General features: G+C 43.2%; 1 protein-coding gene across 1 annotated transcript in view; it reads left to right on the forward strand.

Moving 5' to 3' along the window:
* snx7 (sorting nexin 7) overlaps positions 1-13,428 on the forward strand; it is a 37,619-nt gene extending 24,191 nt beyond the window's left edge. The window contains exon 9 of the mRNA XM_034559773.1: positions 12,342-13,428. Within this exon, the coding sequence (XP_034415664.1) occupies positions 12,342-12,446 (105 nt within the window). The 3' untranslated portion in view covers positions 12,447-13,428. The remainder of the gene's footprint in view (positions 1-12,341) is intronic.
* Positions 13,429-13,700: the final 272 nt, after the last annotated feature.

A 13,700-nucleotide genomic window follows, 5' to 3' on the forward strand; every position in this document is an offset into this window, starting at 1 on the left:
AAACATCCCCCAGCAGCCTATAAGCCTATAGCAGCATATCAAGGGGCTGGACCAGGGCAAACCTGATTCAGCCCTAACTATAAGCACTATTAAAGAGGAAAGTCTTAAGTCTATTCTTGAATGAGGTTACTGTGTCTGTCTCCTGGACTGAAAGTGGAAGCTGGTTCCATAAAGGAGGAGCTTGATAACTGAAGGCTCTGGCTCTCATCCTACTTTTTAGGACTCTGGGAACCACAAGTAGCCCCACATTTAGTGAGCGCAGTTCTCTAGTGGAGCAATATGGTAGTACAAGCTCCTTAAGATATGATGGTGCATCACCAATCAAGGCTTTGTAGGTGAGGAGAAGAATTTTAAATGTGATTCTTGATTTTACAGGGAGCCAGTGCAGAGCAGCTAATACAGGATAATTATAATTATAATTGAGTATCATCTGCATAGCAATGAAAGTTTATGGAGTGTTTCCTGATAATGTTGCCCAAAGGAAGCATATATAAGGTAAATAAAATTGGTCCAAGCACAGAACCTTGTGGAACTCCGTGATTAACGTTGGTGGTCATTGAGGCTTTTTCGTTTACAAATAATAATTGAGATCGATCTGATGAATAGGATTTAAACCAACTTAGTGCGCTACCTGAAATGCCAATCGACTGATCCAGTCTCTGTAATAGGATGTCATGATCAATGGTGTCGAACGCAGCACTAAGGTCTAACAAGACCAGTATAGAGATGAGTCCTTTATCTGATGCAATTAGGAGGTCATTAGTAATCTTCACCAGTGCTGTCTCTGTGCTGTGGTGTTTTCTAAATCCTGACTGAAACTCCTCAAATAAACTATTCTGATGTAGAAAGTCGCACAACTGATTTGCGACTACTTTCTCAAGGATCTTAGAGAGGAAGGGAAGGTTAGAGATCGGTCTGTAGTTAGCCAACACCTCTGGATTAAGAGTGGGCTTCTTCAGGAGAGGTTTAATTACAGCTACTTTGAAGGAATGTGGTACATGCCCTGTTAGCAAAGACACATTAACAATATCCAACAGAGGTGCCAATTAAAGGCAACACGTCTTTAAGCAGCCTCGTTGGGATGGGGTCTAAGAGACAGGTAGACGGTTTAGAAGTAGAAACCGTTGAGGACAATTGGTCTAGGTTAATGGGAGAAAAGCTATCCAAATATACACCAGGGCATACAGCCGTTTCCAAGGCCACTCCTCTTGATGACAGATCAGCAGTGGTTGAGGGCAAGAGATCATCAATCTTGCCTCTAATAGTTCAAATCTTTTCATTGCAGAAGTTCATGAAGTCATTACTACTGAGGTCTATAGGAATACACGGCTCCACAGAGCTGTGACTCTCTGTCAGCCTGGCTACAGTGCTAAAGAGAACCCTGGGGTTGTTCTTATTTTTCTCTATTACTGATGAGTAATAGGCTGCTCTGGCATTACGGAGAGCCTTTTTATATGTTTTAAGGCTATCTCGCCAAACTAAGCGTGATTCTTCCAGATTGGTGGAACGCCATATGCTTTGGAGCTTTCGTGAAGTTTGCTTTAGGTCGCGGGTCTGAGGGTTCTACCAGGGAGCAAACCTCCTTTGCCTCACTGTCTTTTTCTCCAGTGGGGCTATCGAGTCTAGTGTCATTCTCAGTGAGCCTGTAGCACTATCGACAAGATGATCAATCTGGGACGGACTAAAGTTAGCACAGGAGTCCTCCGTCACATTGAGACGTGGTATTGAATCAAATGCAGAAGGAATCGCTTCTTTAAATTTAGCTACAGCACTGTCAGTTAAACATCTGGTGTAGAAACTTTTGACTAATGGTGTACACTCCGGGAGTATAAACTCAAGTTATGAGGTAATGGTCTGACAGAAGAGGGTTCTGTGGGAAGACCTCCAAATGCTCAATGTCAATGCCACATGCAAGAACAAGGGGGTGTGGCCAAAGCAGTGAGTGGGTTTCTGTATTCTGACAGAAGCCAATCGAGTCCAACAATGAGATAAATGTAGTACTAAGGCAATCATTATCAATATCCACATGAATATTAAAATGTCCTACAATAATAACCTTATCAGTTCCAAGGACTAAACTTGATAAAAACTCTGAAAATTCAGATATAAATTCTGAATATGGACCTGGTGGCCGGTACAGTACAACAAATAGGATTGGCTGTAATGTTTTACAGGTTGGATGTGAAAGACTAAGAACAAGGCTTTCAAATGAGTTGTAGTTTAGTTTAGGTTTAGGATTCATTAATAGGCTTGAGTCAAAGATGGCTGCTACTCCACCTCCTCAGCCGGTGTGAGGAATGTGAGTATTAATATGACTTGGAGGAGTTGATTCATTTAGGCTGACATATTCTTCATGGCTCAGCCAGGTTTCAGTAAGACACAATAAATCAATGTGATTGTCTGATATTAAATTATTTACTAATACAGCTTTAGATGACAGATATCTAATATTTAGGAGTCCACATTTAATTATCTTGTTTTGTTGCACTTTTGAAATAGTGATGTTAACCTGTATGAGGTTATTTTGTATGACTCTTCTTCTGGTTACTTTTGATTTAATTAATTGAAGTGTCCGTGGGACAGACACAGTCTCTATAGAGTTAAGGTTAAGGGTGGGTAACTGCTCCAATGGAAGTGCAGAGAAGGTTGGAAGACTACAACTCTGCTTCTGCTTCCTGGTCTGAACTCTGGGTCATGGATTAAGTCCGTTAATCAACTTGGCCATGTTTGCAGAAATGAGACGCACTCCATCCCAAGTGGGATGAATGGTAGAGGAGGAAGACATCGCGAGCTGCTAAGCTGGCAACCGGAAGTGATGCAATACACTTACCGGAAGAGAGAGAGCGATGCGTTCAGGAATCTCCTGGAGAATCTGGTCACATGACAGCCATTGGGTCACCAGGCCCCCACTCACGCAGACCAGGGTCTCAATAGTTGTTTCCATTTAGAGAAGAGAATCCTAAGCACACTTTTGAAAAAGAAAGAAATGCGAGTTTAGAGCGAATAATGTCATCTACCCAAAGTGCTCTGCACCAGTCAACGGTAGCAGTAAAGGTTGCCAACAGGAAACAAAACAAGTCGCCTTGAACACCATTTAGGAGAAAGCAGTGGAGAGCGATGTACAGCCTCTTATTTAGGTTAGTTATCTTGTCTTCCTGGGAATGCCTCGGGGTTCACAGGAAGACTTCGGGCCAAGACCTTTTCTGTGCTCTGCCCGTTGTTTTCAGTCCGATGAGCAACTTAAGATGTGAGACTGAAGTTAGAGTTGAGAGACGACGTGTACGACTGCATTGCTTCACAAGTAGCCGGTTAACATGCTAATTTTGAACCAATAAAAAGCTAATGGTCAGATGAGAGCAGGAGGGTTCCCAGATTGCGGTGGTCTCTGGTCAGGAAATATGAACTGACAATGCATTGAACCATTTTTCAGATCCGGATATAATAAAACAAGCATTTTGGATTTTCTACACTATGATGTGCCAGTTGATTGATTGTCTCTTATATTATTTGTCCTTAAAACCACATGGAATATGTGATCTAAAAGGTATCATTTAGAGTATGTTTACATTGAAGATTGGGTCCTTTACACTTTGATTAGGATACAGGTTGTGGGTGATCAGATTGTGATCCAATAGTGATTGACCATGTGCAAGAACGGGTGTACATGCACCCAAAGCACATTGAGGACGGATTGTGATCCGATTGGGTTATTTAGAATACTTATCTCGTCTGGCCTGGGAACGCCAGGGGTTCCCAAATAGGATTCAGGCCAAGTCTTCCTGTTCCGTGCGCTGCTCGTAGGCTACAGTCCCATTATCAACTTGAGTTGAGAGTTGGAGTTCAGAGACGACATGTGTGACCGGATTGTTGCTAATTTCAAACCAATAAAGAGCTAAATGTCATCTTGTCAGATAGTGGTGGGTTCCCAGATTTCATCTCTGCCAATGTGATCCGCCTCATTGGCTCTCCGCACGGACTGTGAACCCTGCTCGAAAACGATTGGTCAATACTACAATGGAAACCCGTCCCCCACTGATTGTTTTGTCGGACCCTCACAACAGCAGTTGATTAATCTAGGTTTTTGCTGCGCAGATGTTGTTTTTTCTACACCTAGCATGAGTGGTCCGTGGCTTCATGGGGTCGGTGGCTGGCCAGTGCTCTCGGGGAGATCTGATGATTCAGTGGAGACCAAAGGGCGAACCAGGATTTGTGTTTAAGTGTTTAAACTCAGCAGGAACACCCCGTGGGTGTGCATAGATGCTGTTTCAGATTGGCATTTAGTGCAGCACTGACCTTAAAGTACTTTAAGACCTCTGCATGCCACACACATGGTACGCTGCCCTTCTTCTTCCCAGTGTTGTGGCATAATGTCGAGATGGCTGGAGACAGGAGGGTCGATAAGGGAGGTGATGCAGTATTTTAGAAGAATGAACAATACACATTTTAGGGAAAACACCCTGAGAAGGTTGAACACAAGACGGGAGGGAACCATGTTCACCCTGAGACGCTAAAGGAGCTGAATTCATACGTTTATAAATTCTCTTTTTTATGAATGCAGATATATTGCATGAATGGCATGATTTGGCTTGGTGATTGGTGCATAACAATTTACACAGTGCAATATAGTCATGTGAGACATCAGAATGGAAAACATTAAAAATGTATTATTACAAACTGAATATCTTTGGTTTATAGATTAGTGATAAAACAAGACATTTAAGGATGTCACCTTGGACTCCGTTGATGGACCAGATTTTACACAATAATGGGTGACGAAATGTGACAGAAATGAACAACAAAGTGCATTGTCAACAGATTGGCATTCGGTGTTGTGAAAACTGGATATTTGCAGCGCTAGACTGCGTAGAATAAAGAACATAAATAGCGAGTGACGAACAGAGCTACTTCCGGCTAGCTGTTCTCCCCTGCTTCCCTTCTTTATGCTAAGATAAACTAATTGTCTTCTAACTCAAGCTCCATGCTTGTCACACAGACATTATAATGGTTTAGACTTGCAGCGTGCTGGTAGATAGGACAGCAGGGAATCATCACGCATCAGTCCTGATGTTTCCTCTCTGCCAGTGTACATGTTGCCCTTCAGACTCTTTATTCCCTGCATTCGATCATTTGAAAGAAGATCCTGATGGAGGAAGGTGGGCGGACTCATTTCGTGGTACACTACAGACTGGAGAGGCGATTACCTTCAATTTATGTATGGCTGTGACAAACCTCCTGCTTCCTGTTTGAGAACCTTTATCAGTTATGTGAGGAATAATAACCAACTGCTGCTCTGATGTATTAATATGCACTTGCCTGTGCAGGATATTGGCTCTAAACCATGCCGTGATCAGATTGCTGTGTGGGCGGAGCAGAATGAGGATGGATCAATATTTTGAGGTTCTGTCAACAGGCTGTTGTTACTCTGTCGTAAAGTGGACTCTCCATCAAGACCATCAGAAACCCACTTTGCTTGTTGTCATGCATCAAATTCAAACGTAAGTCCAGATCAACCAAGACAGACCAATACAAGATAAGTATATTATTTATGACTCGGCATAATTGACTGAAAGTTGTCAACCACTTGTTTCCCAAAACGTGTTGTCGTACTGTTCCTCAAATCCAGCGGTAATTGTGGACGCAGGGATCATCCTTCAGCTGCAGGTTAGTGATGAGCTGAGTGCTCTGCCTCCGCCATAAATAGCAGAGAGGCATTGTCAGTGTTGCCACGGTTACCTCATAGCAACCGGCACTGCTTTGGGGGGGTGGATATAAATATAAGGAAGTTATTTTTAATGTTCGTAGAATTGGAATAGCTGTTCTGAGGCAATGTTTGTGTTTTTGGACTGAAGGTGCCAACAGCTGTGCTTGTAAATTGCAGAATGAGTAAAATGGTGGGCTTGTGAGATGGAAAATCCCTCCCTTCAACATTTACACAATCACATAAAAGTACGGGTGAAATTACACAAAAAGCATTGATGGTGGTCTCCGGCGGTGGTCAGGGCCACATTGCCTCCACATTGAACACAAGTGTAAATGCAATTGCGTCTACAAATCCACATACAACAACTATATGGGTGGAAATGCATACTGATGCCATTGTTCATATAGCCCATTATTACATTAAGCTAAGTTTTATACAGAATGACGTCATCGGGCCTTCTCCACCCCTCCTCCTCTGCCTCTGATTGGTTAGGGTAAGAGTATTAGGGAAAGCCAATCTCACTCGTCATGTCATGACTCGGACAATTCTACCAACAAAGGCAGCCAGAGGAAGAGTAAGGTCTGTCTTACCTTCACCATGGTAGGAACATAAGTTGTAAAGGTCCCATGACATCATTCTGTATAATAATTAGCCATGTGTTTCTGTTTCGTGAAGGGAGGGAGAGAGTGGATCTTTCAGACATTTGGGGGTTTTGGAATCATGTGCCGTCAGAACAATGGGCGGTTCCCTGTGACTTCTCATGCATTCTCCTCTGCTTTCCTCACATTCTTCAATCACCTCGAAATGCAAGCAAAAGTCCATACAGTAGCGCAATTTCACGGATTGTCTACCGTATTTTTCTTCTTTTGTCCCTGTGCAAACAAGAGGAGGATGTGATGTTTGCTTCTTTGAGCTGAACAGAGTGATACAATTTCAATCAGATCTCAATGTGGGGATAATAAATGAAACACCAACTGTAACTAAGGTAAATCATATCTAGTATTAATCTGAATATGAGACACATTTCATTGCTAAATGAAATAAACTATTTACTTGTTTATTTCTGAAACCATGGTATGTTGTTCCTATACATTGCAGAGGAAGCAATGTTCTCCAGAAGAAATCCTTCCAACGAAAACAGAGGAAGAAAACATTGACCTTCCTCTACACAGCCTGCATTAAGATGCACCTTGTCTCCAGATTGTAACTCTATGATTCAACCTGCATATCTTCACAGCAGGTTTTAAATGTGCCTTTATGTCAGTCCGACTGCTCTGTCCAGCTCCAACAACACAACGGGTCGGGTGACTCGGCGTCAATTTGGCAACTTAAACATTTGTGTTTAAAGCAACACAAAGTCCTCTGGCACACACTTTGGAGCTTTTTCCCCCAAAAGAACTGTCATGATGAGTGCTGCTGTTTTTATAAGGGGGGTTAAATTCTCTCTTAGGCTGACTATTACTGGAACTGCTTTTCATTCAATTCAATTCAGTTTATTTTATATAGTCCAATATCACAAATTACGAATTATCCTCAGAGGGCTTTACAATCTGTACACATACGACATCCCTGACCTTTGACCTCACATCGGATCAGGAAAAAAGGGAAGAACCCTTCAGGAGAGCAACATAGTAGGATCCCTCTCCTCGGATGGACAGAAGCAATAGATGTTGTGTACAGAATGAATATAACAGAATGTATGAATGGACAATCCATGAAACAGAAGGAGGGAGGGAGGGGGGGCGGGGCGCATCAGCAGGGCCAAGGCAGGAGGCCGGCTCACCAGGCAGGAGGCATCAGAGACCCCCAGGTCCAATGGACCCTATGAGACGTGAAGTCACAAAGACTCCGGGGAGGAAGCAGAGTTAAAAGTGCAATGGAGAGATGTAAATTCATCCATAAGGAGAGAGAGAGAGAGAGAAGTGGAGATAGGTGCTCAGTGTATCCTAAAAAATCCCCCAGCAGCCTATAAGCCTATAGCAGCATATCAAGGGGCTGGACCAGGGCAAACCTGATTCAGCCCTAACTATAAGCACTATTAAAGAGGAAAGTCTTAAGTCTATTCTTAAATGAGGTGACTGTGTCTGCCTCCCGGTCTGAAAGTGGAAGCTGGTTCCATAAAAGAGGAGCTTGATAAGTGAAAGCTCTGGCTCCCATCCTATTTTTTAAGACTCTTGAACAACCAAGTACCACATTGTGAAGGCCTCTGGAAGCGTTTCCCTGTTTGTGCGATTCATTGCAGTGAAACTACAAGGACACATACAAAACGCAGAGATCAGGGAGGGAAAGAGAGTTCATGCTGCGTAGTTTAAAGCATATTGCAGCCCATAATGGCCGCCGCTATGTGGGTGTGTAATGAGCGAAAAGCTCACATGTCGTCGGCCATTGATTTCAAGTAAGTGAATGAATTCTTGCCACCCTACTTTGTGTGTGTGTGTGAGAGAGGTGGCAGTGTGTCGCCGTGCCATCTGTGAGTCTGGTTCTCCTGTGTTCACCTGTTCGTTTTCCTGATGAACCCTGTAATTAGAGCCTGTGTGCTTGTTTCTGTGAAAAAGTATTTTTTTAGTACAGGCAGTTAATTTGAAACACTACCAAGGCTTTTATAATTTGCAAGGTGGTACAGCTGAAATCTAGAGACTCCACCTTTTCTACCAGCCCATTCTGTCGTCAAATCAATGTGCTACTGTACAGTTTCCGTGTCCCTTGGCTTTCCCTTTAGTCTTCCTTGAAGAAGGCTGTCGACAGGCTGTTAAATCCAGGCTCATTGCACACATTTAGAGCTCCACTGGAGCATCTGAGTCTGCTTTGTTAGGAACACTCTCGTTGGTGGATCTTTCTTCTCAAGCTAGAAGAACCAGTTCTTCTGTAGAGAAGACAAATGACCCTTTGCTATGTCCCGCCCCTCGACACAGACTGGCTAGTCATGGCGTAGCATTGGCCAGCTCCGGTCAGGGACACTGCTCCATCGACTCTCATGCAATTGTATTAGGTATTGGGTGGATTGCGAGCTCGTCGTGGTTAGCCGCTGTGTGATAGTGATACTCTGGAGGCTTTAGATTCTATCTATCTTTTTCACGCTCGATCGGTTCCACATCTTAGATACTCAAACACAGTTTGTTGACCCTTCTGTTTGCTTCTTTCTGACAACCAACATATAATACAAAATATCTTCAAGGAGTGCAGTTAGTGACAGTATGGGTTCCAGTCCGACACCATGCTGCTGGAGTCCCAGGCCTGCAGGAGAAAAGGGAGGCATGGTGGAACCGGGACTGAGCAGGGCCGACTGTCAGACCCAGTTGTTGTTAGATGAGAGGTTTTCTGAAAGGATTGTGGTACTCTGAAACACTTCCACTCCACAGGGACCAGCAGAATCATTTGTGACACCGGTGTTATGTGACTTGTGAGTTGTTTTTTTTCCTGAACCGATGTGAGGTCCTGGGACACGGATGTCGTATGTGTACGTACGTCATCCGGGGCTAATTTGTAATTTTGGGCTGTACAAAATAAACTGAATTGAATTGACTTGCATTGTAACTCTAAACGGACGAAACGCATCCAAGTATAACGGAACGGGAATGCTGACGAGGTACTGTCGGGCTCCAAGCTTGCTCAATTCTTCTTGGAGCAGAGAGCCTAAAGGGGAAGGACTTAGGAAGGGTCAATTGTGGTTCAACTTGACCATTGACGCTTCTGCCCCCAAACCCAGCCCGCACTCCCACAGTGCCACCAAGGTGCTATTGAAATAACTGCTGGACGGCTGACGGGCCAACGGTTTGACTCACTGCCACCTCCAAACAAACTGCTATCACCTTGGGAACTGTGCTGTGTTGATGTGTGATGACAGAGTGGAACCCGAGTTCATAGATTGGCTTTTCAGAGTGTCTGTGCTTGTTGGTGTGTGCTTGTCATCTTCACTCTCTGGCTGCATTGCTTCCTGCCTCTGCTTTCGCGATAACTGCTTTTATGCCATAAAAGTGTGATTTGCTTTGGCAAGTCCTCAGCCACACACACACACATCACTCACACACACACACACACACACACACACACACATCCAGGGGCTCTCTGTGCCACTGTCGGTGCAATAACGCGCCTTCACTGATGAGATGGTGAGGACAGTAGAGAAGGAAAGAAGAGCGAGGAAGATTAAAGGAGAAGTGGAGAGACGTTTGGAAAAGCTCTTCAGACTCTTGACAGAGCAACGTTTTATAGCGCCGACGAGAACCATGACGTTTAAAGTTGAACCGTAGTGAAGAAAATGATTATGATGCACATAATAACCATTATGATTCTCACTTGTGAAAATGTGCAACACTTTTCACCCTCAACTTAAAATGTGATATCAAGTAAGGTAAGGCAAGTTTATTTATAGAGCACAATTCGTACACAAGGCAATTCAAAGTGCTTTACAGCTACATAAAATTACAAAAAGGCAAATAAAATCATTCCATAAAAATAATCATTAATTAATTATATTAAAAGTGAACAGTGCAGATAAAATACTTTCAGTTGTCAAATGGAACTGTTTTCATCCTGGATTTAAACATTGTCAGAGTTGAGGCCTGTCTCACATCTTCTGGAAGAACGTTCCAGATTTTAGCATAAAAGTGAAACACAGCCTCACCGTGTTGAGTCCTGACTCTGGACCAGCAGGAGACCACTCCCTGAGCTTCTCAGAGCCTGAGATGGTTCATATGGCTCTAACATGTGAACCACTCCCTGAGCTTCTCAGAGCCCGAGATGGTTCATATGGCTCTAACATGTGAACCACTCCCTGAGCTCCTCAGAGCCTGAGATGGTTCATATGGCTCTAACATGTGGACCACTCCCTGAGCTTCTCAGAGCCTGAGATGGTTCCTATGGCTCTAACATGTGAACCACTCCCTGAGCTTCTCAGAGCCTGAGATGGTTCCTATGGCTCTAACATGTGGACCACTCCCTGATCTTCTCAGAGCCCGAGATGGTTCCTATGGCTCTAACATGTGGACCACTCCCTGAGCTTCTCAAAGCCCGAGATGGTTCCTATGGCTCTAACATGTGGACCACTCCCTGATCTTCTCAGAGCGAGATGGTTCCTATGGCTCTAACATGTGGACCACTCCCTGAGCTTCTCAGAGCCTGAGATGGTTCATATGGCTCTAACATGTGAACCACTCCTTGAGCTTCTCAGAGCCCGAGTCTTACAGCTCGTTTAGAGCCCAGTCAGCAGGTTGCTACAGTAGTCTAACCTGCTGGAGAGAAACACATGGATTAGTCTCTCCAAGTCTGGGTTAGACACTATTCCTTTGATTTTGGCAATGTTTTTTAGATGGTAAAAAGCTGTTGATGTTAAAGTTCATTTCTGAGTCCAATATTACCCCTAGATTTCTAACCTGATTTTTAGGTTTTAGAGAGAGAGTCTCAAGGTGACTGATAACACGTTCTCTTTGTTTCTGTGGGCCACAGACAATGATTTCAGTTTTGTCTGAGTTTAGAAAATTGTTTTGCATCCACACACTGATCTGTTCGATGCAATGACAAAGTAAATCTACAGGCCCATATTCACCTGCCGTCAGTGACACATAGATCTGAGTGTCATCAGCATAGTTGTGGTACGTTATAGCTGCGTATTAGCTGGCCTAATGGAAGCATGTACAGATTGAATAATAGGGCTCCTGGGATTGACCCCTGGGGAACCCCACAGGTCAAAGCCATTTGGTCTGAGAGTAAATGCAAGATAGCATAAAACAACAAATAATTATGAACAAAGTCAATAAGCATATTATGCTTATGAGGCTCTGGTCTAGAAGAAGGAAACCTGAATTTGACTGAAGCAGGCGGCAACCTCAGCTTCTGCCGAGTGAAGTCGATGTGTTAATGTCTTAAAACCTGCATTCGCTCTCCTGACCACCAGGGGGTGACTGCTCTATAGAAGTCTATGCTTCATGTGTTAAAGCTGTATTATCTCTACTGACCACCAGGGGGCGACTCCTCTGGTTGTATAGAAATCAAGAGAGAAGTAGAGTCATTTATGACTCTACTTCTCTTGATTTATTCCCTCATTAAACATGAGTTTATGGTCTCAATCTCTAGTTTCAAGTCTTCTTCAATACAGCGTGATGTTCATTTAGTAAATTATGATCATTTAGAGTCAAACAGACCATAAAGTAGGGTGTGGCTACTGGGAATGACAGGTCGCCACTACCAGAGAACACGCAAGGTCCTCCTCACACCACATATGGTCACTTGTGTTCATTGGTTAAAAACAAAAAAACATGCCACGGCCGTATTCCAAGATAGCGACGACTACATAATGTTCATAATTATAGGAGCAACTTAACCCGGAAACATGTTTGGTTAATGCCTTTATTCGCAGTGTGAAAGCTCAGAAAAAAGTATGCTAACCCCTAACCCTTGCAAGTAGCAACCACCATAGCTAGCTGGTGATCATGCCACCAAAGACCGGTGCTGCTGGGGTGGGGTCTGGAGTCTCACAATTAGATTTGATTTCATGATTTGATTCCACGATTTAATGCACAACATTCAGTTGAGTGTAAAGGCCTGTAAAACTCTAAAGGAAATCACCAAAACCACTATCATCATGATGATGATGATGATGATGATGATGATGATTGTGATGATGATGCTTCTTCTTTCCCAGTGCCTGGCTGTGTGGGAGTCCTTCCTCCTGTCTCAGAGAGTGGAGCCCGGTGAGCAGAGAGACGGGGAAGACGAGCCTCTCCCAACACATCCAATTATAGACTGAACCGATGCCCACTCACCCAGATGTGCATCATGTACGAAACAAGCGCTCTCTCTTCTTTTTCTCTTTCTTTCTGGCCAAAGACGTAAATCCCAGCCCACCATTCCAGTGATGATTACTCATCCCTAAACCAACCCTGTGATCCAAATATCCACTGTGTGGCGTTTACAGTCCACCGTGTGCGTTGTCAAAAGCTAAAAGCAGGCTCGCGGCTCGTCTTTGTTGTGCATTATCTTTGGTAGAAACAGGATCTGTACTCTGTGTAGATGACATATATTGTCAATATTTCCTCCATGTTTAGGGTGTGCCTCCTCAAAGGGATGCTGCATCCCAAAATACCAAACTAATAATCCAACCAGGTCTCCCTCTCCACTAATTTGACTGACAAAGTAAGAGTGGTAAACTCTTGTGCCAAGTTCCATGTTAAAGCAGTCTGAAATTTCAAGTAATGTCACTAATCGTATGCATTTGAAACCATCTGATGGAGGAATCGTAGATACAAATGCACATTAAACATACTCAAAATGTGTTATGAACTGCTTCTACCACTGCTTGTTTTTTTTTTTTTCAGGGATCATAGTGTATTATATTCTTATGGTTTTTGAAATGCATTATGTATTCAGCAGAGACCAGGACTCTGGTGGGACGAGAGGAGGCGGAGTCTGTATTGTCATCAATGGTGCTTGGTGCTCAAACACAGTCAATGTCGATGGACAACATTTCCCTGATGTTGCATTTTCAACGTGAAGATGTTGGCCATATTGACCAGAGAATATGTAGTTGCTTCTATTTATACTCCTCCGGATGCAAATGTGAACATGCACTTAAGGAATGCACTACTGTTTTAGTTATTTTTAATAAGCAGATGGATTTGGCAGACAGTAATAATCCCATCAGTGCTCTTCTTGGGCCACAGAAATCTTGACATTAATTAATCGCTGTTAATATCCATCGAGCAAATAAAACATCACAGGCTGAAACATTACATGCTCTCTCTGTTCCAAAGCATATGCTTATACATGAGCATCATCATATCAATGTTTGAACAATGGCTGTCTTGTTTGCTCAAGTAAATAAATGCATTAACGCATATAAAGCATGAATTTGTTTAATAAGTCTTGAGAGAAACAAAAACATTTTCCGCAACTGAATGATGGATATTTACAATTCACATAATTGACTCAAATTATATATAATACTTAAAACAATTATACTTCTACGTGTATATATGAGCACATTACAACACATAAGTATGTT

Source organism: Cyclopterus lumpus, chromosome 20, assembly GCF_009769545.1.
Source record: "Cyclopterus lumpus isolate fCycLum1 chromosome 20, fCycLum1.pri, whole genome shotgun sequence".
NCBI lineage: Eukaryota > Metazoa > Chordata > Actinopteri > Perciformes > Cyclopteridae > Cyclopterus > Cyclopterus lumpus.